Genomic DNA, 27,982 nt, shown 5'->3' with positions numbered 1-27,982 from the left:
TGCTCCTTCACTATCTACAGACCCAGAAAATAGCACTGTCTTATTGCTCTAAAATAAAATACTGTTCCAGGCTAACATAATACTCACGACTTATATTTTTAAATTTTAATCAAGAGACATATCTCAATAAAACAGATAAGCAACAAAGAATCTACTCTACTCACTTTTGTTGATTTACAGCAAGGCTACACTTAAAACTATGCACTTATCTGTTCCTGTGCTGTGAGCTCTCCTGCAGTTTCCTCCAAGTTTAGTTTGAATTTTGCTGTTTGTGAAGTTTTCCTAGACACAGTCCGATATCCAGAGATACACAAATTCAAGCAGCAAAGGCAGTAACTGAGCAGATTCACTGCTGTGTCAGTTTGCAGAGTCGGTTTCTTTCTCTCTCTCCTTCACTGACCATGCCTTTTTTCTTTTTTCTGACCATCTCCCATTAAAAGTGTAGTTGTTTTGACTTTTTTTTCCTCCAAAGTTCCAAAACAAAGCAACAGCATATAAAACAAGAATTGCTGTTCCTGGAATTTAAGAAAATCACCTCCAACTATTAAAATACCACAAAAAAAGGTGCAGCTCTTCCAGCCACAATTTTTCCCGTACTCCATCTTGGATTACTCGGAATCCTCTGAATTGAGAATTATTGTCTGTACCCTTGTTATTTTCTCCCATGCCTCACTGAATAGCCTAAGGTACATCTCATCCAGCCCAACAGATTTGTCTACTTTTAATTTTGCCAGACCCTTCAGAGCCTCCTCTCTGTCAGTCTTAACTTCTTTAAGTATATCACAATTCTCCTCCCTGATTTCTATACCCACACGTCCCTTGCACGAAGACACAAAGTATTCATTTTGAACCCTACCCATATCTTCTAGCTCCAAGAATGAATTACTACAGTGCCTACTCTTTCCCCGGTTACCCTTTTATCTGTAATATACTTGTCATAGGACTGAAGGACTTTGCGTTATTTTACCTGCCATTATTCTTTTATGCCCCCTTTTTGCTCTCCTAATTTCCTTGTTTAAGTTTCCCCTTGCACAATCTGTGCTCCTCAAAAGCTTCTGCTGTTTTGAGCCCTTGTTATCTGCCACAAGCCTCCCTTCTTCTTTTTATCCAACTTTATATATCCATTGATAGCGAGGATTTGTTGGTCCCATCCTTTGTCTTTATTGGAACATTTTGCCCCTGTTCTTTCTCATTCCTTTTTGAATACTCTCACTGTTCGGATACAGATTTTCCGAAAAGGTATCAGCTCCCAGTCTACTCTGGCCAAATTATATCTGATCTTATTAAAATCAGCCCTCCCCCAGTTTAGAGTTTCACACCCACCCTTGTCCTTTTCCATAACAGTCTTGTAGCTAATGGAAAAAAAAAGACAAAAATCTGCAGATGGTGGAAATGAGAAACAAAACCAGAAATTGCAGGAAAAACTCAGTAGGTCTGGCAGCATTTGTGGAGAGAAAACAGAGTTAATATTTCAGACCCAGTGACCCTTTCTGTCCACAGATGATACAATTTCTGTTTTTGAATCTAATAAAGTTTGATTGCTGTCTGCAAGTTGCTCCCTCACTGATAATTAACAACTTGGCTGGTTTCATTACCTAAAATTAAGTCCAGGATCATTTCCTGATTTGTAGGGCCTTCTACCTACTGGTTTAAAAGGCCGACCTGAATGCATTTAAGAATTCTGCTCCCTCTAAATATTTCACACTATGACTACCCCAGTTAATATTATGGAAGTTGAAATCCCCTCCTATCACTACTACAATACTTTTCAACTCATTTGCTTTGTTCATCAGGTTCCTTGAATTAAAATTAATACCATACCAACCTTGCCAAACTCCCTTGTGCCTTAACTGACCTTTCATTTCTATGAGAAAGTGAGGACTGCAGATGCTGGAGATCAGAGTCGAAGAGTGTGGTGCCAGAAAAGCACAGCAGGCCAGGCAGCATCTGAGGAACAATACTTTTCAACTCATTTGCTTTGTTCATCAGGTTCCTTGAATTAAAATAAATACCATACCAACCTTGCCAAACTCCCTTGTGCCTTAACTGAACTTTCATTTCTATGAGAAAGTGAGGACTGCAGATGCTGGAGATCAGAGTCGAAGAGTGTGGTGCCAGAAAAGCACAGCAGGCCAGGCAGCATCTGAGGAGCAGGAGAGTCAACGTTTTGAGCATAAGACCTTCATCAGGAATGGATGAAGGGCTTTTGCCCGAAACATCGACTCTCCTGCTCCTATAATTTCTATGCTTTCTTGACTCACTTGCTGTCTCTCCTAATTTTGGCCATTGATCTCCCCCTGCTGAACCTTCTTTCTGAATACCATCCATTCAACCCATCCACGTTATACACATCACAGCACCTTTACAAACTCTACCAATGTCCCTGAAATCTAAAGTCCTCCCTCCTGCGCTGTCCCTCCAGCCACACACTCATCTGGACGAAACTCCTATTTCTATACTCACTAGTACATGGTAACAGAAGTAATCCAGAAATGACTACCTTTTTGGTCCTGTTCTTTAATCTATTTCCTAGCTCCTTCAAGACTGTTTGCAGGACCTCATGTATCATTGGTACTAATATGTGCCACAATCTCTATTTTTTCTTCCCCTTCAGAATAGCTATTCAGTGACATCCTGACTGTGGCACCAGAGAGGCAACATACCATCCTGGAATCATTTTCGTGGCAGTGAAACATCTGTCTGTTCCAACTCTCCTACAACTGTAGCCCTTCTATTCTTCCTTTACCCGTATTGTGCACTAGACCCACCCAATGAAGTTGGCTCCTGCTGCTTTCCCCTACACAGTCATATGTCCCAACCGTATCCTAGGAGGAGAAAGTGAGGTCTGCAGATGCTGGAGATCAGAGCTGAAAATGTGTTGCTGGAAAAGCGCAGCAGGTCAGGCAGCATCCAGGGAACAGGAGAATCGACGTTTCGGGCATAAGCACTGAATCCTGAAGAAGGGCTTATGCCCCAACCGTATCCTAAACAATGTGTCTGTTAGAAAGGGGGATGGCCACAGGGGACTCCTGCACTATTTGCCTTCCTCTATTCTGCCTTGTGGTCACCCATGCCCTTTCCGCCTGTTCAGACTTCAAGTTTTGTGGCATCATACTTGCTGCCAGAAACCTGCTACACAATGTTTCATAATGATGTACATTCATGTTCAACCTGTGGTAGTATCCTTTAATAAACATAGAATTAATTTAACTTAAAACAAAATTTGAGGTTAGTTATGGCATTATTGATAATACTTTTACTTGTTACCCATCAAGGCTAAAACATTGTTTACTCCAACTATGCTATTTTAGTTACACTTTAAGACAGAGGGTCTTTCCACATTGGCCAGGAACCAACAGATTTAATGAATTTTCCGATGGCAAGGTAGTAATTTCTGTGGTGTAGATGGGAATAATGCATAAGAATCCTGTGGAATACCCAAATACTAGCCTCAAAGGAATTGCCCGAGAAATTGAAGTTGGATGAGTAACAATCAAGTCTAACTCCTGGGTAACTGTTAAACAGACCGCTGAACCTACCACAAACAGCTGTAATACAAATTCTTAGACCGGTTGCACCCCTGGATTCTGACACAACACTCCCCTCCCAGCAGGGACACAACAACCTCCCTCCAACCCTACTGCCAGACCAGATACCTCAGTCCCTTGTCATCAGACCTCTACTGCCACCCCAACTCATGCTGGGACACAACACCCCTCTTTCCCCATTGCTGGACCTAACACCCACCATTTCCCTACCCACCCCAACCTACCTTAACATGCTTGGCATCCTACTACTTGATTCCCTGGCCCTAACCTTACACTTAGCTTACATATTTACAGTTTTGCAGGAGCTGTGAAAATGCTGGTAATGTTGGACATTTAAATCTTGGAATACCGCAACTACTGTTATGAAAGATGGAGATTTTTTTTGCCTTCCCTCAGCTGTCCTGCAGTAAAAGGACACAGTTGGATGAAAGGTACATAGTACATTACTGAAGGAGCCATGATTGGAATCTCCTGCCAGAAATGTGAAGCTCTGTCTTAACAAAAAACATAAGTGTGGAGTGACTATCTGACTGTGACTGCCATTCATTGGAAAATCTGGCAAAGACAGGCTTAACCTGGGTTTGTTGCATTTGGTTTACAAGCTTTTGCAAAGGCAAGGACTGACTAGGGATAGTCAACATAGCTTTGTGTTTTGGAAATCGTGTCTCACTACTTGAGTAAATTTTTTGAAGAGGTGACAAAGAAGGCAGAGCATTGACTATATGGACTTCAGCAAAGTGTTCAAAAAATTTTCATATGGTAAATGAGTGAGAAAGGTTAGATCATGTGGGATCTCGGGGGAACTAGCCAATTGCATACAAAATTGACTTGAAATTAAGAAACAGAGAATGGTGATAGGGTTGCTTTTTGAACTGGAGGTCTGTAACCATTGGTGTGCCACAAGGGTCTGTGCTCGGTCCACTGCTTTTTGTCATTTGTACAAATTATTTGGATGTGAATATAGGAGGCATGATTAGTAAGCTTGCAGATGACACTAAAATAGATGGCGTGGTTGACAGCGAAATTATCTCAGAGTACAATGGGATCTTGATCAGATGGGCCAATGGGCCAAGGAGTGGCAGATGGAGTTTAATTTAGATAAATGTGTGGTGATGCATTTCGGAATGGGAAGTCAGGACAGGACTTATACAGTTACTGGTAGGGTTCTGGGGAGTGTTGCTCTACAAAGAGAGAGATGCATATTTTTTTAAGGTGGAATTGGAGGTAGACAAGATAGTGAAGAAGGTATTTGCCATGCTTGCCTTTATTGGTCAGAACGTTGAGTATTGGAATTGGGACATCATGTTGCTGCTGTACAGGACATTGGCGCGGCCACTCTCAGAATACTGTGTACAATTCTGTTCTCTCTTCTATAGGAAGGATGCTGTTAAACTTGTACAGAAAAGATTTGCAAGGATGTTGCCAGGACTGGACAGTTTGAGCTATAGGGCGAGACTGAATAGGCTGGAGCTTTTTTCCTTGGAGCATTGCAGACTGAGGGGTGAACTGTTGGAGGTTTATAAAATCATGAGGAATGTGGATAAGGTGAACAATCAAGGTCTTTTTCTTCGGGTGGGAGAGTCCAAAACTAGAAATATAGCTTTAAGATGAGAACGGTAAGATTCAAAAAGCACCTAAGTGATACATTTTTCACACAGATGATGCTGTGTGTATGGAAAGAGCTGCCAGAGGAAGTGATGGAGGCTGGTACAATTTCAACATTTAAGAGGCATCTGGATTGGTATATGAATAGAAAGGGTTTAGAGGGATATAGGGCAAATGCTGACAAACAGGACAAGTTCAGTGGTTGTCGTGGCCGAGTTGGACTGAAGGGTTTGTTTCCATGCTCTATGTGCATTTTAGAAATCTTTATACATTTTTTAATTCACTCATGGGAGGTGAGTTTTACTGGCTAGCCAGCATTTATTGCCCATCCCACCAGCCCTTGAGAAGGTGGTGGATAGAAATTTCATATATCTCATTTTTGTCCATTGTTTTCTTCGCCATGCAAACATCTGTGACAGAAATGCAACTTGCCGCTTGAATTTTGTATTCATACCACAATGATAAATCACAGACAGTGGGTTTATTAAACAATACATTGCAAGTGAGAACATAAAATACCAACCAGCAACATGAAAAAACTTCCAAACAAAATTTCGAAGACAGCAAAATAATAACAATGACGAATCAGTGAATTTGGCCTAATTTTTGTTTACTAATTTAACTGTCACATTGATTTCTCCATGAAGGTATTAATTTCTAGAATGCAGTTTGTAACAACATAGTATACGAATAAAGAATATATAAAAATTAAAAGGTGACCCTTATTGAGATGATCGTGGAATCACTACGGTGTGGAAGCAGGCCATTCAGCCTATCAAGTCCACACCGACCGTCTGAAGAGCATTTCACCCTAACACTATTGCTGTAACCCTGCATTCCTCATAGCTAATCCACACATCCCTAGATACTATGGGCAATTTAGCATATCTAATCCACCTAAACTGCACACTGGGAAGAAACCGGAGCATCTGGAGGAAACCCACACAGACAGTCACCCGAGGTTGGAATTGAACCCGTGTTCCTGGTGCTGTGAGGCAGTAGTGCTTACCATTGAAACACTGTGCTGCTTGCATTTTTTTTTTAAAAGGCAAAACTTTTACTTATACTTCTCATCAAATTCATCAAATTCCAATGCATTTCTGCAACTGAAACTCCCAACTCCCAATGCTGGATTAGGGTTGATGTGTAGATAATGCTGAAGTATGTTATATTCAGGAACATTTATACAGTAAAGTTTCTAAAACAATGTTTTACACAAAGCCTCAATACTAATGCCAGAGGTTTCAGATATGATTTTTCTTATACACAAATGGGCAGTAATTTAACTTCCTAGTGTTCTTGAGGAAGTGCATATTTGTACATATTTACTTTTAAGTTAATGTCTGACATTAGACAAGCAATTTGTTCACATAGTTCAATAGCCCACAGTCCTAACTGGTTCATCCCAGGTTAAACAAGAATCACAATGAATAAAATTACTGCTCCATCCTAAAACAGGGTGTAAGACATCTGTTGTAATTGCTGAGCTCGTTCTTTTTTCAGTTGCTCACAGGTAATTCAATTCCAAAGCTTGATAAAATGATATCAGATCATCATTATCCAAACTTTCAAAATGGCATGTTGTGCTCTATATTCCTCATCCCGACCATCCCCAATGACTACATATGTAACTTCCTTCACAAATCTGAACACAATCTGCTGAAAACAACTTTGCCTATTTTTGTGGTACTGTAAATATTTTCAGTAGGGAACATCTCTCCATGTTTATACAGTACCACTTTAACTGGAAGTAATTGTTGTTGTGACCAGGATGTTAACGCAGTTTCTTTTTGATTGAATTAACAATAGTGATTGAGTATAGTTTCTGGCAGGAGTCAGTTGAAACTTCAATATCAGCTCTTAACTATTGTAAGGAATTGTTCAAAATTTGATAGGGTGAAGAAGGATATTCTGTTTCCATTAGTTGATTTATCAGTAACTAGGGGTCACCGTTTCAAGCTTGTCAGCCAGGCATCTAGGACTGAGATGAGGAGAAACTTCTTTACTCCGAGAGTTGTTAGGATTTGGAATGCACTATCTAGGAAAATGGTGGAGGCAGATTCCATAGGAGGCTTCAAAAGAGAGCTGGATATATATTTGAAAGTGATGAACTTAGAACATTACGGACATTGGACTGGAGAATGGGACAAGCTGCGTAGCTCCCTCAGGAGCCAATACACTCAAGAAGGGTTAAATGCCCTCCTTTGTGCTAAAAAATTCTATGATTCTATATTTGTACTAATTCTGTATATGAAAATCCCCAATTCTTTACATCAGTGGCCTACTCATAGTCATACAGCATGGAAATAGACCCTTCAGTCCACTAGTCCATGCTGAACATAATCCCAAACTAAACTTGACTCACCTGCCTGTTCCTGGCCCATATCACTATGAATCTTTCCTATTCATATATTTATCCAAATGTCTTTTAAACGTTGTATTTGTACTCACATCCACTACTTTCTCAGGAAGTTCATTCCACATGCGAACCACCCTCTGTGTAAAAAAAAATTGCCTCGTATCTTTTTTAAATCCCTCTCTTCTCACCTTAAGAATTTGCCTCCTAGTCTTGAAATCCCCCATTCTAGGGAAAAGGCAACTGCCACTAATTCTATCTATACCTCTCATTATTTTATAAACTTCTATCAGGTCAGCTCTCAATCTCCTACACTCCAGTGAAAAACGTCCCAGCCTCTCAGCCTTTCTGTGCAACTCAAACATTCCATGCCTGGCAACATCTTGATAAATCTCTTCCGAACCCTATCCAGTTTGATAATATCCTTCCTATATCTGGGTGACCAGAACTGGACGGAGTATTCCAGAAGAGGCCTCACCAATGTCCTGTACAACCTCAATATGACTTCCCAACTCCTATACTCAAAGACTGTGCAATGAAGGCAAGCATACCAAATGCCTTATTAACTATCCTGTCTATATGTAATGCAAACTTCAAAAATTATGTACCTGCACCTCTAGGTCCCTCTGTTCTGCAACACTACCAAGGGCTACCACTAATTGTATAAGCCTTACCCTTGTTTATTGTACAGGTATTTCTCCTTTAACATATAGTTAGATTCCAGCAAAACCTCGCTTCACAGAAAATAGCTTAATAGAAATAATAGGACCTATGGGGAAAGTGAGGTTAGGGGCAGACTAGCAATAAATATCACTCACGATCACTCAAAAATCTCCCAAAAGTCGACTGCAAAGTATAGCTCAGCCTAAATGAAAGTTGAAATTATATTTATTAACAAAACAAAAGTAAATTTAACAGTACATTTGAATAATGCAAGAAAGCTGCTATCTGTACAGTACCTCTCACAGAAAACTGCTCTGTCAGCAGCTGACATTGACACATGCGTAGAACGAAGCACATGAACTGATCCCTGCTGGAATTATGCTATTGCCAATCAAAGTAAGTGTTCTCCAAAATACTGTTCCCTAATTATTCAAAGATGTTACAGCCAAATAGTGCTGCCGAAACACGCTTTATCTCAGAACTACCTGTATCAAAATGCAATACGTCATTTTTATCCAGATTGAACTCCATCTATCATTTTTTAGCAATTGACTCATTGGTCACTATCCCTTTGTAATCTTAGAAAACCATCTTCACTCTCTACTATACCACCAACTTTGGTGTCATCCACAAACTTACTAACCATCCCTTCTATATTTTCATCCAAATCATTTAATTAAATGACAAACAAAAGAGGACCCAGAATGATCCCTATGGAACACCAATAGTTCACAGGCCTCCAGTCTGAAAAAAACAACCCTCCAACATTACTCTGTCTCCTACCACTAAGCCAATTAAGTATCCTTCTGAACAAGCTGAGCCTCGAGTTTGTAGTGTCTTTAAGAATCCACAGCATCAACTGAAAATATTCAATAAACAGTAAGGAGCCATTTATAACGTGCACCTGTGCCTACAAGTTTTAAAATTGATTTTGAGGTTAAAAACAGATTACTAAATTAGGTTTGTTGCCAAGAGTATGTTTTACCTCTCTTACATCTCCTATATTTCAATGGAAAGTCTATTTCTATGTAATACCACTTTGACAAGTGAAAGATTATTTCTTCTCATTTAACAGCCAATTTAGTTTGAACATGAGTCCTCAATTGTTTCTAAGGTACTTATTAATCTAAAAAGCGATGGATCACTAATGAATTACTAATAAGCTGCAATACTTTGAGGTTGACTTGCTAGCCAAAGAGTTTATCAGCTTATTTTCATCTTTATTCGAAGTATTTAGGAGACATTTGAAAGAGATCAGTGCATCTAAGAAGAATAGAATGGCTCAGGGGCTGTACTCCATTTAACCCATGAATGTTTAATACTTACAACAGATGGAAATACGTGGTAAAGCAATCCAAATTCTATCTTAAGTTCTATTTATTTCTATCCTGAATAATGTAAATTAAATTGTTTTTTTCACTGGAAATCTGTTTGGCCCATATTGCCTATGGATTTGGCCAGCAAACAGTTCCATTGAACAAATGGTAATCAGTGTTAATAGATTCAAGGCCAGTTGGAGAAATTGAAATCAAGACATTTTTTTCTTTTGTGGAGGAAGTTTATTGACTTCCTCATTCTTACCTCTCATTTCACACCCAGAGTTACAGCGATCAGAGAATTAATAGCCACTGCCTGTTTTTCTTAACCTTAAATAAAGACATTATCAAACTTAACAATGTCATTAACTAATCAGTAACAAATTCCTTTCTTTTGTTTAAATTTACATATAGTAACAATATTTCCAAAACTAATCAAAAAAGTACATAAATGGACCCCTGTGGCACATTGGTAGTATCCCTACCTCTGAACTAGAGGCCTGTACCCAAGTTCCACCTGCTCCGGATGTGTGAGATAACATCTGAATAGGTTGATTGGAAAGTATCTCAAATAATTGTTTTTTAATTTCCGTTACCGTACACATTTTAATTCAACCAACCCGTTCACACACCCAATATTCCCATTTTAAAAAAGCTCTTCTTCACATGTGGAAATAATTATGAAGCAAATAAAGAAAAAATAATCCATATTTACTAACACTATATTCCATGCCCTCCTTTCAATAATCTATATTTTTATCACACTACAAGATGTCCCTCTTCAAGGGCACCTAATGCTTTTGTCGCAATTGCTTGTACTAGTGCCAGTGTTTCATTAGCCGAAGTTTTTAAAATTAAACTTTATATTTTTACTTGGTTTCCCAGCTGTGGGTTACATTTATTTTTCTTTCCCACCAAAAATATGAAGATCTCTGCCATCCTAGAATATACATCTGGATGATTGGCTTGTGAAGGATTACAAATGTTGTGCCCTTGATCAAGAAGGGCAGTAGAGATGACCCAAGTAATTATAGACCAATGAGCCTTATGTCAGTTGTAGGAAAAGTTTTGGAAAAGATTATAAGATATAGGATTTATAATCATCTAGCAAACAACAATTTGACTGGAAATAGTCAGCATGGATTCGTCAAGGGCAGGTCATATCTCACAAACCTTATTGAGTTTTTTGAGAAGGTGACCAAGCATGTGGATGAGGAAAGGGCAGTTGACATGGTGTACATGGACTTCAGTAATACCTTTGGTAATGTTCCATATAGGAGAAAGTGAGGTCTGCAGATGCTGGAGATCAGAGCTGGAAATAATTATTCCTGAAGAAGGGCTTATGCCCGAAACGTCGATTCTCCTGTTCCCTGGATGCTGCCTGACCTGCTGCGCTTTTCCAGCAACACATTTCCACCAGTAATGTTCCATATAGTATGCTATTGGAGAAAATGCGGAGTGGTGGACAGTGTGGAAGAATGTTGCAGGTTGCAAAGAGACTTGGATTAACTGCAGAATTGGACTGAAATAGAGTTCAGTGCAGATAAATGTGAGGTGATTCACTTTGGGAAGAATAACAAGAAGGCAGAATACTGGGTCAATGGAAAGATTCTTGGTAGTGTGGATGTGCAGAGGGATCTTGGTGTCCATGTACATAGATCTCTGAAAGTTGCCACCCGGTTGATAGTGCTGTTAAGAAGGCATACAGTATGTTATGTTTTATTGGTAGAGGGCTTGAGCTCCGAAGCTGTGATGTCATGCTGCAACTGTACAAAACGCTAGTGCAGCCTCATTTGGAGTATTGTGTGCAGTTCTGGTCACCTTATTACAGGAAGGATGTGGAAGCATTGGAAAAGGTGCAGAGGAGATTTATCAGGATGTTGCCTGGTCTAGAGTGAAGGTCTTATGAGGAAAGGCTGAGGGACTTGGGTCTGTTCTCATTAGAGAGAAGCAGGCTAAGAGGGGATTTAATACAGACGTATAAGATGATCAAAGGATTAGATAAGGTGGACAGTGAGAGTTTTTTTCCTGGGATGATGATATCCACTTGTATGAGAGGGCATAGCTAAAAATTGAGGGGTGTTAGATTTAAGACAGATGCCAGAGGCAGGTTCTTTACTCAGAGAGTGATAAGGGCATGGAATGCCCTGCCTGCCAATGTAGTTAACTCAGCCACATTAGGGAATTTAAACAATCCTTGGATAAGCATATGGATGATGATGGGATAGTGTAAGGTGATTGGTTTAGATTAGTTCACAGATCATTGCAACATCGATGGCCGAAGGGCCTGCTCTGCGTTGTATTGTTCTATGTTCTCTGAAGTATTGCTAAAAATAACTAACTTTGTAACTTTTGGATCACCCAAGGCTGGAAACTGTCATACAGATTTCTCTAAATTTAATTTCTTTAGTGTGTTATTTGCTCTCAGAACGTACTCATCCATGACATGTTTTAATATGGTACTCCGTTCCAATAGGTCAACAATGACATAAGGTCTCATCTATGGGCATAACCAGCTCAATTGACAGGACTGTTTCTTCTTTGGATGAAGGATTATCTTTCTGAGAGAATCGGACCCTATTAATTGGGAATTAATTGACATGTTCTAAATAAGGTCATTGATCAAGGGTCACTCCTCATTGTTCTGCCTCTTAAATATGCTTTTTCACATCCCCTCTGAGCCTTCTATTCCTTTTGTTTCTTAACATATGTTTCTACCTGCCACAAGTGTTTTTTCTTTTTTTTTCTTAATTTCTGTCTCCTTTCTGTCTCCACTACTCCTGAAAGTGTTCCTTCATAATATTGACTCCATGTTGTAATCTGAAGTTTCTCTTGTCATACTCAATATTTTTTTCCTGCCCCAAGTCCTTCTCTCTGGGTTTGTTAACATTCCCTTCTGCCTTTGAAAGATTTCACCCAAGCCATTTTGTTTTTGAAGGTAGCCCATTATCCAGCTACAGTTTCTCCCCACTGACATTTTATTCCAGTCCATCCAGTCCATCTCTGTTTTTGCCATTTGAAGTTGGTTGTCTTCCACTTAATTATTCCTACTCTGGATTGACTGTTGCCCTTTTCTATCATCATCCTAAACATTATGACACGTAGATCACTGTCTCCAAAAAATCCTCTCAGTAACACTTGATCTACTTGTCCCATCTCATTTCCAAGATCCGGGTCCAACAGTATATTCTTTCTTTTTGGACTGGATACGTTCTGCTGGAGGAAATTGTCTAGAAATAAATCTAGGAACATTTGCCCATCTGTATTCTTTTTCACTATCACTGCTCCAGTCAATATTTGGGTAACTAAAGTCCCCCATTATAAGTTGCATTGTGTTTCTCTTTGTAATTTTCTTGCAAATCTATATCTCTGCATCCTTCCCACTGTTTGGCTGTCTATAATCTACAGTCAGCAAAGTACTTGCACCCTTTTTGCTTCTTAGCTCTAGCCCGATTCTATCCTTGAACCCTCTAGGGTATTGTTTTCCTCCAGCACTGCAATACACTCCTTGACCAACACTGCCACCCATCCTTCTTTTCTATCTTTTCTGAACATCTTTTACCCAGAGATATTCTTTCTTGAGCAGGATTTCTGTTATTGCCATGATATCACATAACAGTCTGCACCTGTAACTCCCAAATTTTCTATACTATATCCCACATATTCACATGTTAAACAGATAAGAGCCACCAGAATCCAGCTCTTTTTATTTATTATTCATTCACAGGACATGGGCACCACTGGCCAGACCTATATTTGTCACCCATCCTAAATTGTTCAGAGGACAGTTAAAAATCAAACACATTGCTGTGGGACTGGTGTCACATGTAGATAGTTACCTGCACAAAAGGAACATTGGTGAACCGGATGGGTTTTTCCTACAATCAGATTTCATGGTGATTATTAGAAACTTAATTCTACAATTTTTAAAATTGATTTCAAATTCCAACATCTGCTGTGGTGGGATTCAAAACCCAGCATATTACCTGATTTCATGATTATTAGCCTAGCAATAATATGCTAGGCTTTCCTCTTCCCCAGAACCCAGTTTTTATTTAGTCAACCTGATTAGAAATGTTATAATACACCTCTGATACAGGCGGGACTTGAGTTTGGGTTGCCTGGCTCAGAGGTAGAGACACTACAACTGTACCACAAGAACCCATAAATCCAAATCAACCCAGTTTTGAACATGGATCCTTTCACATGTTGGTGGAATGGACAACCGCCTCACTACAGAAACCCAGTGTCAGAACCCAGCTCTTACATGCAAAAAAAAAGCATCAGTTGTTCTCAATCAAATTTGGAGTTGTTCTGGTTGACTCTTTGAAGGGCTTTTGTGGTAGTTCACTTGCCTTTGGGCCAGAAGGTCTGGGTTGAAGTTCGCACCTGCTCCAGGGATGTATCATAACATCTTTGAACAGATTAGAAAATATCTTCCAGCTGACTCATAAAGGGACCGACATTTCCTTTTATTGACAGACTTCATTTCTCTTGAGAAAAAGAATTTTACAAGAGTAGATGTAAATGAAAATAACACAGTTTCAGATTCCCACTGTTATATAGTGAGACATCCTTTTTCTAGAACATTCAACAATTTTTTTTCAATAGGGATGTTCCTATTAGTGCAACAGTCTTATAGTTGATAGTATCTACCCCTTACAGAATTAGCTGGGGAAATAATGGGAGTTTAAAAATTCACCACTACTCCTGAAAGTGTTCCTTCATAATATTGACTCCATGTTGTAATCTAAAGTTTCTCTTGTCATACTCAATATTTTTTCCTGCCCCCAAGTCCTTCTCTCTTATATTAATCCGCATCACCAGATCTGAAACCACCACACCCCCACCCTAGGACAAATGCCGTGTTTCAAGACTCTACTTTTTCTGATGTCTCAGTTTTAATGTATGCTTTTATATTGGTATGTAATCATAGTATCCCTACAGTGTGGAAATAGGCCCTTTGGCCCAACAAGTCCATACCAATCCTCTGAAGAGTATCCCACCCAAACCCATTCCCCTACCCTATAACTCTACATTTACCCCTGACTAATGCACCCAACCTATAAATCCCTGAACACTATGGGCAATTTAGCATGGCCAATTCACCTAGCCTGCACATCTTTGGATTGTAGGAGGAAACCAGAGAATCCAGAGGAAACCCACACAGAAACGGGGAGAATGTGCAAACTTCACACAACCAGTAGCCCGAGGCTGGAATCAAACCTGGGTCCCTGGCACTGTGAGGCAGCAGTGCTAATCACTGAGTCACTGTGCTGCCCATACATCATCTGCAATCAAACTTTAGCACTATAGTGCTTTTTTTTGTGATTTTGATAACTTCACAGAATTAAAGTGGTGCAGGAGGGGGCCATTTGCCCCAACTGGTCATTGCTGGCTCTACTATCTAGTGCCAACCTCCTGCCTTTTCCCCTTTCCTGAACACCATTACTCTCCGAAAGAAATCCAATGCCTGCTCAAATGCCTCCATTGAACTTGCTTCCACCATACTTCCAGGCAGTGCAATTCAATATCTAACAACTCTGACTGAGCAAGTTTTTCTCACATTACCATTGCTTTGTCTGCACATCACTTTAAACATATACCCTCTCATTCTTTTTTCTTTTACAAGCAGAACCAGCTTTAACTGCCCATCCAATTTGTGATTTTGCAAACCTCTATCAGATCTCTCCTCAGCTTTCTTCTCTCCAGAAAGAACTGTCCCAACTTTTTCAATCTATCCTCATAGACGAAGTTTCTCATAACTGGAAGCATTAGTAAATGAAATCGGCACTCTCTCCAATGCAGTTGCACCTTTCCTATAACGTGGCAATTAGAACTGTACACAACATTCGAGAGGTCTAACAAGTATTTTCCACAAGTTCAACATCACCTCCTTGCTCTTGCACACTCTACCCCTTTTAATTACGCTGACAACACAATGCTTTATTTTAGGCTCTTGCCACTTGTTTCCTTCAATTATCAGGACACATACCCAGATTCCTTTGCCCCTGCACACCCTTTAGAATTATTTTTACATTATCTTTGTGCTGTCCAACTAAAGTGCATCGTCTCATACCTCTCTGCATTGAACATCATATACCACATATCTGAATGTTCCACCAACTTATCAATATCCTTTTGGAGTCCTACACTGTCCTCTTCATAGTTTACAATTTGTGCAAGTTTAATATAATTGAAAACCTGTCCTCTGCACACTAAAATCCAAACCATTTATGTATACAGTATCAAGAAAAGCAAGTCTCCCAATACCAACCCCTGGAAAACTGCACTACAAATCTTCCTTCAGCCTAAAAAATATCCACTCACCATTACTCTGTTTTCTATCACTCAGACAGTTTTGTACCCATGTTGTCACTGTCCATTTTGTACCATGACCAAAACTTTCCTCACAAGCCTGTTGAGGCATTAAGTGCCTTCTGGAAGTCCACGCATATCACTTAAGTATTACTTTCATGAGCCTTTTCCGTTTCCTCCACAAGAAAAACTCTAACAAGTCAGTATGGCTTTGAGGAGGGTCAGGTCATGCCTCACAAGCCTTATTGAATTCTTTGAGGATGTGACAAAACACATTAATGAAGGTTGAACAGTAAGTATGGTGCACATGGATTTTAGCAAGGCATTTGATGCAAAACATCATAATTCCCACTAGTCCCATAGAATCGTCATGCAGTAGGAAAGACAATTTGGATTCCAATCATATACTAATTGGTATGAGCTATATCTCCCCACCCCGACCATGTGTCAAGAACTTTTGTATGTACTGCTCAATCCATTGCCATTGTAACTTACAGTTTTCCTGATAAACCAGCATTTTGTACAACATCTCAACAGTACTTATATGGTTCTTTTGCACAAGTCATTGCTGAACAGACCTTCTACAGCAGTAAGGATTACAATAATATTTAAGTTCTCAAACATTCCCAAGGTTTGTCAATCATAAGTTTACTTCCATTATCCACTAAGAAGTTTTTGGGAACTCAAGGTCAGTGTCAACTCACTTTGCCCATTGCAAATTTGCCTGTCATTGCTATAGTTGTTATGGATATGCTAAGTCTGGCCAGCATACCTGCAAAACGTAATGTAAAGATATTCTGATCTCTATCCCATATGCTCTGATCTAAGACTCTCACTTCGTTAAACTCCCAGACTAAAGCAGCACTTACAGTTGGGCACATTGGTGTCTTACAGTATTTAATATCTATATTATATTACAATGTGACCTGTTGTACATGGGATATGTGACATTTAACTACTCCAGCATCTTTTAATAAAAGCTTTTGTGAGGAGGAATAAGCAAATTGTTTCTGAAATTTCCAAATAATTCTCTTCATACCAGCCGGACTCCTATCTACAAAGGTCAGTAATGCTTCTTGAATCTCTTGAAGAAAAGCTCCATGTTTCCTCCACAAAATACACTAATGTCCAGATCATGTGAATTGCAAGTTTAGACCGTAAGATATAGGAGCAGAAATTAGGTCATTCAGCCCATTGAGTCTGCTCCGTCATTCAATCATGGCTGATAGGTTTTTCAATCCCGTTTTCTCACTTTCTCCCCGTAACCTTTGATCCTCTTGGCAATCAAGAACCTATCTATCTCTGTTTTAAATATATTCAATGACCTGGCCTCCACAGCCTGTGGCAATGAATTCCACAGATTCACCAAATTCTGGCTAAAGAAGGTTCTCCTACCTCCGTTCTAAAGAGTCTTCCCTTTACTCCAAGGCTATGCCCTCGGGTCCTCATCTCTCCTGCCAATGGAAACATCTTCCCAACATCCACTCAGTCCAGGCCATTCAGTATTCTGTAAGTTTCAATCAGATCACCCCTCATCATTCCTTTACCAAATATGAATGCTTTGTCATTCTCCCTGTCCAAATGCATTGTTGTTTGTTTTATCAAAGACTTACTCAGTATTAGTGGCTTGGCACTCTGGGTCATACCACTGCTCATGAAATGGCACAGTCTTACAATTTCATAGGGAGAATCATTCTCTTTAAAGATGGGTGCAAATTATCATTCCGAATTGAAAGCAGTTAGAGCTTTCATATTCTTTTGCATTATTTTTGCCTGCTTTGTCTAGAGTTTTGGATTATGATAGCTATAGAAGAACCCTACAGAAAATATCTTCAGTTTGACATTTAAGGGGACCTGTGTTTCTAATACTGACATCAAATGCATGCACAGTGACTTGATTTAGACTTCATTATTTCCTCCATTATGCTAACTCTATGTATTTACTTCCTTTTATTTTAATAATTCATGGACATGACTGGCTGGACATAATTTATTGCATATTCCTAATTGCCCAGAGAGCAGTTAAGAGTCAACCTCATTGCTGTAGATCTGAAGTCATGTGTAGGCCAGGCCAGGTAAAAATGGGAGATTCGTGGTAATCATTAAACTCTTTTATTTCCAGATTATAATTGAATTCAAACTCCACTGTCTCTGGATGAATAGTCTAGCCATAATACCACTAGGTCATACTAATGTTATTCATCTCTAAGTGGTTCCTGCCTAATTCCTGCCACAGTGTACTACGACATAGGGAAAACAAGCAAGATATATCCACTGGTCTCTGATTATTATCCTCTACACATTGTAGAGGAAAACAAAACAATTAAGCTTAAAATGCTTATTGTATGTCTTCTCAGATGGTGCAGGTGTGTCACCCCAGTTCTGAAAGTTCAAGTTTTTTTTAGTTACTGGTTCTTAAAAATTGTGACTTTTCTCCCTGCTTTCTCAACATGGCAAACATTTACATATCACAGTTTTATGAATTTTAAGTTTTGTTACGTTTTAATTTTTTAATATGCCCATTTCCTCTATAGGAGCTACAGAAACTTGATTTGAAACTAAATGAAACTAAGTGCCATTTGGAGCATGTCCAGCAGGATGCAGCAAGATCGAAGGATGAATGTCTAAAACTGATGGAACTACTGAGCAAATCTGAGCACCAACTGCACCTCACCAGGTACAAATAATCCTGTTATCTGCCAGTGGCACTTCATAACGCCAGCATCAAGCTGCCTGTCTCTACCGCAGGCAATAAAACATTTTACAGATATTTTTGGTGCTTTGCAATACCAACTGTTCACATTTTTGCCTACTAATTGCTGCAGTATTAACAGGTGAAGCTATTAAAATACCAAACTGCAGGTATGTAATTATAGAAAACCAAATGTGATGATTTTTCTAATCTGTCTTAAGGGAAAAGCAGCATGATGTTTGTAACATATGGACGGGTGATGGGATTACCAGATGTTCTGAGGTTTTTGTTTTTTTTATATTCTAAGATCTCTTGTATTCTGTCAGTTTGAGTTGTAATGATGTGGGGAACAGCACAATGTGCAATTTTGCATCATGATAAATGGTCTTAATAAGAGGTTGTTATAACAGGATGAATAAGCCATTTGTATAATCACTTTGTATTTTTTGTTAACTTGTAAGCATTTGTTTATTTTTCCTGTTGTACCAACAGTTACAATACCTACTTAAATCAACTACTACAACTCAAACTATGATTTACATAGTCACAGTGAGTTAAGTCACACTTCAGTCATCAAGCATCTGATATTGAACCACATTTCGAGGCAGTGGAAACTCTGGAAACCTTTTCACTGTTGTAGGCAATTGCTGATTCACTCAAATAGTATTACATTCTCAGTTTTGAATTTTCTGTCCTTTAGTTTCATTTTCTCTGCAATTCTCCCTCATAATTTCACCCCTTTTCCTGAACATAGTGAATCATGCTGGGTTATTGTTCTTTACAGTTCAGTTATTCTCCAGCATTTTGCTCAAGTGATTATTCTTATATTGTGTGAGATTATCATGGCCAAATATAGACCTTCCTTTGTCTAGTATCCAGAGAGGAGTAGTTGTAACACAAAACAATTGGTTGGTGATCAGAAAAAAGACTGACTTTGTACTTAACAAGTTTTGTTGTCCCTTAGTATAGATGCTGAGAGCAATGCAGTATCCTTACTTTACTCCAGCTAAATTAGCATATAACTGCTATTACTCAATAGAAGGTGCATTTATCTCCTGAGTTATATGTACTCTTTAAGAAATATTCTGCCCTTTCTCCAATTAAAGCTTAAGTTGTATGATACTTCCTGATCTTCACCAATCTGATTTGTAATTGTTGCTGTACCATGCTTATGAGTGACCCATGGATTAAGCTTTAAATTTTCTCTTTCTATGCCTTAAGAAATCTTGCATTTCCAAATTCCACTCAACAATCATCTGGCCACAGTTGTAAACTTACAGTTTATTGCTTTGGCTGATGCATTTCTCTTTTCTGCTAGTTCTGGCATTTGGATAACCTTATGGTCTAAATAATATTGCAGCAATATTTTTGAAAAATTATTTGCAAAATTACAAATAAAACAATTGCATTTCTATTGCACTTTTCACGACTGCCATGAAAATGGTTTACAGTCAATTAATTAATTCTGAACTGTAGTTACTGGTTAACTGTAGGATATGAGGCAGCCAATTTGCACACAGCAAATTCCTACAAATAGGAATATGATAAATATCAAATAATCTTTTTTCTTAAATTAATTGAGGAATAAATGTTGACCAGGACACTGGAGAGAGCAATCTTTCTCCTTGGAATAGTGGGGTCATCACATCCATCTGAGCAGACTGATAGGATCTATGTTGAAGGATGGCACATCTGACAATGCAATGCATCCTCTGAAATGTCAATTTAGACTTTTGTATTCAAGCCCTGAATTGGGACTTGAATTTGGAACCTTGCAACTCAAAGTTGAGTAAATCAGTTTCCTTATCGAATTATCCAGTTGTGCTACAGAGCCTACATTTTCAGCATGACAGGTGATAAGTCATCTGCCATTTCTTGGCCATTTCTTAGCCACAACATGTTAATTGTATTGATTTTCATTACGCTCAACATTCTTTCTCCCAACATAAAATTTGTCTGCATGAAATTTTAAATTTTATTTGTTTGTCTACCTGGTTAACTCACTTGAATACTTCCACAAAATATTAATTCCTGATTTTCTTGGAAGTTAGAAAATAATATAGACTAATGGAGAGTAGCCTATAAATTACACATGTATTGTGTGTATTGTAAATGTGTCTGCACGTAACTGTGCACTTGAATATCATAATGCATAAAAGGTCAAAAATGATTCAAATAAATAAGCATACTTATTTTCTTATAATATCCCAATTGTTCTCTTTACAGAGTAAAGCGAACCCAATGGTCTACAAGGTGTACCCTAGGTTACTTTGAAATATGCTCCTTGTCAGTGACAGCATGATATCTGGCAGGCCAAAGTGCAAGCATTTTTGGTGCACATATTTATCAACGATTTTACTGTGTGATGCCCCAACGGAATCCACTGCAGAACTTGTGCTCTGGTGAACAGAAGTCCTCTGGGGAGCCTACAAAAGAATTACATTTTTGCAGTCCTGGCTTTTGCCCCTCATAGAGGTGTACAGCACGGAAATAGACCTTCCGTCTAACCTGTCCATACTGACTAGATATCCCAACCCAATCTGTTCACACCTGCCAGCACCCAGCCTATCCCTCCAAACCTTTCCTATTCATATATCCATCCAACTGCCTTTTAAATGTTGCAATTGTACAAGCCTCTACCACTTCCTCTGGCAGCTCATTCCATACATGTACCACCCTCTGCGTGAAAACGTTGCCCCTGAGGTCTCTTTTATATCTTTCCCCCTCACCCTAAACCTATCCCCTCTAGTTCTGGACTCCCCCACCCCGGGGAAAAGACATTGTCTTTTTATCCTATCCAAGCCCCTCGTGATTTTATAAACCTCTATAAGGTCTCAGCCTTATAAACCTCAGCCACCGATGCTCCAGGGAAAACGACCCCAGCCTATTCAACCTCTCCCTATAGCTCAAATCCTCCAACCCTGGCACGATCCTTATAAGTCTTTTCTGAATTCTTTCAACTTTCACAACATTTTTCTGATAGGAAGGAGACCAGAATTGCACGCAATATTCCAACAGCAATGTCCTGTACAGCTGCAACATGACCTCCCAACGCCTGTACTCAATACTCTGACCAATAAAGTAAACCATACCAAACGCCTTCTTCTACCTTTCTCCCTGCGACTCCATTTTCAATGATCTATGAATTTACACTCCAAGGTGTCTTTGTTCAGCAACAGTCCCAAGGATCTTACCATTAAGTATATAAGTCCTGCTGAGATTTGCTTTTTCAAAATGCAGCACCTCACATTTATCTAAATTAAACTCCATCTGCCACTTCTCAGCCCATTGGCCCATCTGATCGAGATCCTGTTTTAATTTGAGGTAACCATGTTTGCTGTCCATTACACCTCCAATTTTGGTGTCATCTGCAAACTTACTAATTGTATACCTCTTATGGTCACATCCAAATCATTTATATAAATGACGAAAAGTAGTGGACCCAGCACCGATCTTTGTGGCACTCCACTGGTCACAGGTCTCCAGTCTGAAAAACAACCCTCCATCACCACCCTCTGTCTTCTACCTTTTAAGCCAGTTCTGTATCCAAATGGGGAGTTCTGTCTGTATTCCATGAGATTTAACCCTGCTCACCGGTCTCCCATGGGGAACCTTGTCGAACACCTTACTGAAGTCCATATAGATCACATTTACCGCTCTACCCTCATCAATCCTCTTTATTTCTTCTTCAAGAACTCAATCAAGTTTGTGAGACATGATTTCCCATGCACAAAGCCATGTTGACTATCCCTAATCAGTCCTTGCCTTTCCAAATACATGTACATCCTGTCCCTCAGGATTCCCTCCAGCAACTTGCCCACCACCGAGGTCAGGCTCACTGGTCTATAGTTCCCTGGCTTGTCCTTACCACCTTTCTTAAACAGTGGAACCACGTCAGCCAACCCCCAGTCTTCTGGCACCTCACCTGTGACTATTGGAATTCTCCAGGAGTCAGTGTTGGGACGACAACTATTCACTTTATAAATTAATGAGCTGAATAAAGGAACTGAGGGAATTGTTGCTGAGTTTGCAGATGACACAAAGATAGTGTGGGGAGGGATAGGTAGTGTTGAGGAAGAGGGAGAGTTACAGAACAATGAGCTAGGCTAATGGCAAAGAAGTAGCAAGTTCACTCATCATCTTTTCATCCATCTCAGAGCTCACACCCATAATTTGGCATGGATAGAGTAATACTGAGGTCAGTTGAGCTTTTAATAACTACTGAGCTCTAGTGCTACTTGGACTGCTGAGGTACTGACCAATCAGACTAGCCAGCAGGCAGGGTGTGCAACCTCTTACTGTGAAAGTGTTGAAGTCACAGTATCTATTAGATTATCCATCTACAGTACATTCTAGCTGTGGACAGGTTTATTAAGAGTCTGTTACCTGGCTTCTGACTTTCTTTCTTCCTTGAGTGAGGTAATGCATATGATTCCCCACAATCTTTGGCCTATAGTCACTATTCCAACAAAGTCTTGCTTTTGGATGACATTGTCCAGGGAAGCATGTGTGGCACTGCTTCCTCATAGCACCAGGGACCTGAATTCGATTTCAGCTTGGGTGGCTATCTGTGTGGAGCTTGCACATTCTCCCCGTGTCTGCATGAGTTTCCTCCAGGTGCCCTGGTTTCCTCCCATATGCCAAATTGCCCATAGTGTCCAGGGATGTGCAGGTTGTTTGGATGGCCATGCTGAATTGTCCATTGTGTCCAGGGATGTGCAAGTTGGGTGGATTAGCTATGGGGAATGCAAGGTTACACGGATAGCATAGGGAGGTGAATCTTGGTGGAATGCTCTTCAGAGGGTCAGTGTGGACTTGATGGGCTGAATGGCCTGCTTCCCCACTGTGGGGATTCTATGTAGATAACAGGTAGAAAGGTGAAAGGACAGTTTTTTTAGTGGTCAACATGGGTAATTTTGCAAGAGTAGAAAGAACCATGATTAGACAAATAATAATCAAGCCAGATGGAGGTTGGAGCAGGATGGTGTAGTCAACTGTGTAAAAGCTTGCAAACAGCTTGAGAAGAACAAGTAGCAATTGTTTATTTTTGTCACAGTCGTGCGGAATTTAATTTGTCACTTTGAAGAGAACGGTTTTGGTGTGGTGTGAAGTGGAATTCTGATTGGAAGAATTTAAACACAAACCTCTGGGAAATATGGGTATGGATTTAGGATGTGACAACAAGTTTTAAAACTTTGGAGAGGAAAATGAGATTGAAGACGGGATAGTAGTTTGTAAGTGCAGGGTAGTTAAGGGGTTTTTTTGAGAAGAAGAACGATGATGATAGAATTGGGGAGAGAGGATGATGCCTGAAGAGAGAGTGCCATTAACAATATCAGCTAACATTGGGACTAGGTGGGGTGTTTAGCAGTTTACTAGGAATGACAGCTACTGTTTATCCCTTTGAGGATCTTCACCATTTTGACAGATCTGCAACCTAACAGTATATCTATTTACTCTCCCATTTTATTTGATATTACTTTGAAGTGAGCAAAAATGAAAAGATATACATTTCACTTGGTGTAAGATAAATTTAAGGTTTTTTTTAATCAAGCGAAATGAGCTAAGATATTGCATTTTGCAGCTTTAATGTGGGCATGTTCAGTGGTAGCTGACTCTTTGCTTACACCAATGAGAAAGCTTGCCAAATCAAGTTTCACCCTTGTTAAGAGAGACAGGTGAGCTGCTTGGCAAATTGCAGGCTGTGTCATTGTAGCCCTGTTTTTCCAGAAGCTGCTGGTCAATCAGAAGCTAGTAGCTTCCGAGACCTATACATCATTGCTGGAGGCCTAGCCTTCAGGGGATCAATTTGCAAGAATGTGGATCTTTCAGGTCTCAGTGGTGGAGATGGGGAGAGAGGGAAGTTAGAGGTAATGGCAGGGAGTGACTTTCAGCGGCTACCTTTTGCCTCCATCCTTACCCCTGTTTAGCCACAAATTGGGACAAATAGTCATGGCAGGTAGAACACCACTTATTCGCAATAGGGAATTTTTCTTTACTCTTTTCTTTAATTTTTTTTCACAAAATTTCATAATTTTGGGGTCGGTGATGAGCTGATGTCCTTAAGTGGCTGTTAACTACTGTGAGTCAAGAAGGTCCTCAATGAATCCTCTTGTCCAGCATCTAATTGATGAGGTGGCAAGAAAGGCTCCAAGGCCAACTCACCCCACTATTTACCCTTCTCACTACGTCATCCACAATTTCCAGGGAAAACATTATGCTCTTGATTTAGAAAAACACACTATAATAACTTTGTGATTTAAAATTCCAGTTGATTAGTAAGTTGACTGAATTGAAACATTAGAAGGATGAGTTTGATTGACCTAATGGCATCTATAATAATTGATTTCATTCCTTTAATAGAGAAGATACAGTCCTTTCCTTTACATATGAATCATTCTCTCAGGCTTAAGAATAAGTGATTTGAGATACAGGATTTTATTCTAACAATGTATTGTCTTTGCCATCATGACATTTATAACATAGACAAGACTTTTTCTTTTTTTTAAATCTAGGGGTGAGTGTGTCAGATGGTGACTAACATGCTGTCTCCACCACTGAGAAAGCATGGCCTATTGTTTGCCTATCAGCTCATTAGGAGCTGAGAGGTAGTGCACAAACAAGTTTCAAACCTGAGAGGAGATCTTGTTGAATGAAATGCATGAGATTCTTAGGGGTTCGACAGGGTAGAAGCAGAGAGGTTTTTTTTTCCTTGTGGGTGAATCTCATACCAGAGGGACAGAGTCAGTGTCTACCATTTAAGACAGAAATGAGGAGAATTTCTTCTCTGAGGTTTTGAATTTATGGAATTCTTTACCACTGAGGCTTGATCAGTAAGTTGAGATTGACAGATTTTTAATCAACAAGGGAATCAAGCGTTATAGATGTAAGGCAGGAAAGTGGAGTTGGGAATTATTAGCTTAACTATGATCTCATTGAATGGTGGAACTGTCTCAATGGGTTGAATGGCCTATTTCTGCTCGTACTGATGAAGGGCTCCAGCCGGAAATGTCAATTTTCCTGCTCCTCGGATGCTGCCTGACCTGCTGTGCTTTTCCAGCAACACACTCCCAACCCTATGTTTGCTCGTACAGTTTATGGTCTTGTGGTCTAAGTTTCTCACTCTATCACAGGCCTTGACACTGGTATGCAGGTTCATGGAAGCTTCTCTCCAATAAGAGGCCAGCAATTTCTGGTATCTAAGGCTGTCTGTTGAGGAGCAGTCTGTTGGTGATCTAATGGTGAAATGGTAAATCTCTTCTTCCTTGTTATAGGCAGAGGTGGGAGTGTCATTGGCAAGAGCAAGAGGGCTACTTTCACAGGCCTCCCCTTTGCCCACCTTCTATGCCTCTAATTGCCCCAGATTGGGTGAATTGAAAGCCCTTCTCCCAACTTGGGCAGACAGTTCCCCAAACGAGAAACTAGCTGCCTTTCTAGCCCAGCTACCATTTGGTGAGTTGAACCCTTGAGTGATCATTAATTGACCACTTAAGTGCTTTAATTACTGTCAAGTAGACAAAGTTATCCATGGATCCTCTCACCCAGCATTTAATTACAGAAGTGATGTGAAGAGCCAATTTCCTCTCCAAGGCTAACCCACCCAATTATTTCACTTTCTCACTAGCCCTTTTGCCATATCCAAGGAAGGAAAAATTACATCCATTGTATATATACTTTCACTTTACCTTTTCTACTATATCCTTGCTAGCATTTCTCTTCTGTCAAATCATCGAATCAATGTTTTACTAACTAAACTTGTCTTTAAATTGTATTGAGCTGCTTGCTCCCACACCATAGAGGAGAGAACAGCACAGTGGGATTAAAATCATAGAATCAACCCCCCCTTTACTGTGCAGACGGAAGCCATTCAGCCCATCATGCCTACACGTCTGTTCAAATAAGCATCATTACTGAATGCTAATCTCCTGCTTTTCCCCATTATTGTACATTATTTTTGTCCAAATAATTGTCCAATGCCCTCTTGAATGCCTAAATTGAACCTACCTCTAGTACACTTACAGACTGTGCATTCCATAGCCTAACTACTTGGTAGTGAAAAAGCTTTTTCTTTAATCACTCCTTCTTTTGTAAATCCCTTTAAACACCCTGCCATTCTTATTCCTTTTACAAATGGGAATGATTTCTTCCTGTCTACTATATTCAGTTTGCTCATAATTTTGAAAACCTTTATCAGATCTCCTTGTAACACTGTCCTCTGCAATGAGAATAGTACCAACTTCTTCAGTCTATCCTCATAATTGAAGTTTCTCATCCCTGGAATTACTCTTGTGAATTGCTTCTACTCTCTCTCCAATACATTCACATCCTTCCTATAATGTGCTGCAGGAACTGTACACAATACATCAGCTATGTATTTTACTTGTTAGTTTTGAATTATTCCTACAAAGAGCCAGCCCAGATGAGATGGGCCAAATGGTCCCACCCAAACATTGCTGTGTGGTTTAGCTAGATTGTGATTTGAACATAAGGTTACTTTATTTAAATTACAACAGCCTGAATAACCAGGTCTTCATTATAATCATTGAATGTTGCAGGACCAGGAAATGTCTTGCTGATGCAATATCATATAATTTCAGGCACTTATTGAGTTCAGTTAGTGTATACACTGCTGGCAGAACATTTCAACCAGATTAATTAAGGCTATCAACTGAATTATCTAGTGCCCCACTTCAACTAGGGGAGTAGATAAGTCACTGTACCAAAAGTCAACATCAAAATGAAAGAGGATAATGAAGATGCATTATCTGTATATCTGTCTTGCTATCTTATGGTGATTTCTCAGTGTTGGAGCTTTTGTACACCTTCCATTAGGGCCTCTGATGAGTGAATACTGAGTGAATATAACTTGTGACAAATGTAAACTACTAAATGTGCTCTTGTGAGTCTTTCTTCAGACCAGATCCTGTTGTTCCTTCTTTGTAAAATTCAGAACATTTGCAGGGCACTATGAGGCCAAAAAACCCTCTGCAAAATTGCTACTCAGCAACATGCAGATGAGTTATCTAACACATTTTTATTGTTCCTTAGGTATTTGCGCACCTTGTGTGATCATTATTGCTAATACTTTGTGATGAAATTTTTCTTTGTATTGCCTAAAATATATTGAAATTTTAAATCTTAAAATGGAGTTCCCCTGCCATTTTGTTCACAGATTGTAAGTTACATATGAGGAAATTAAATATAGTTAGAGTTCTCTGCTATTTTTAGGAATATTTATAGAGTTAACAATACAAAATGTAACAGTACTTACAAAATTGACATGTCTGTGTTAAAACTCACTGTCCATGTTCAATCAAATAGCAGGTATGTTCTATAAAGGATAATAAATTTAGAAAATTGTATAATTTGGAGTACCTCATAAATCCAAATAATGCTCAATTTTGAAAATTTGCGTTGTGGATAATATTTCCACCCTATAATTTTATGTTACTTTGTTAATTTATCAGGGTGTAGATTAATGTTG

General features: G+C 39.4%; 1 protein-coding gene across 1 annotated transcript in view; it reads left to right on the top strand.

Moving 5' to 3' along the window:
- sdccag8 (SHH signaling and ciliogenesis regulator sdccag8) overlaps window positions 1-27,982 on the top strand; it is a 346,220-nt gene that overhangs the window by 179,395 nt on the left and 138,843 nt on the right. Inside the window, exon 13 of the mRNA XM_043695478.1 lies at window positions 18,341-18,483. Coding sequence (XP_043551413.1) covers window positions 18,341-18,483 — 143 coding nt within the window. The remainder of the gene's footprint in view (window positions 1-18,340; window positions 18,484-27,982) is intronic.

This window comes from Chiloscyllium plagiosum, chromosome 9, assembly GCF_004010195.1.
Source record: "Chiloscyllium plagiosum isolate BGI_BamShark_2017 chromosome 9, ASM401019v2, whole genome shotgun sequence".
Classification (NCBI taxonomy): domain Eukaryota; kingdom Metazoa; phylum Chordata; class Chondrichthyes; order Orectolobiformes; family Hemiscylliidae; genus Chiloscyllium; species Chiloscyllium plagiosum.
Note: the sequence above shows the minus strand (reverse complement) of the source record. Positions and strands in the feature narration are given on the sequence as shown.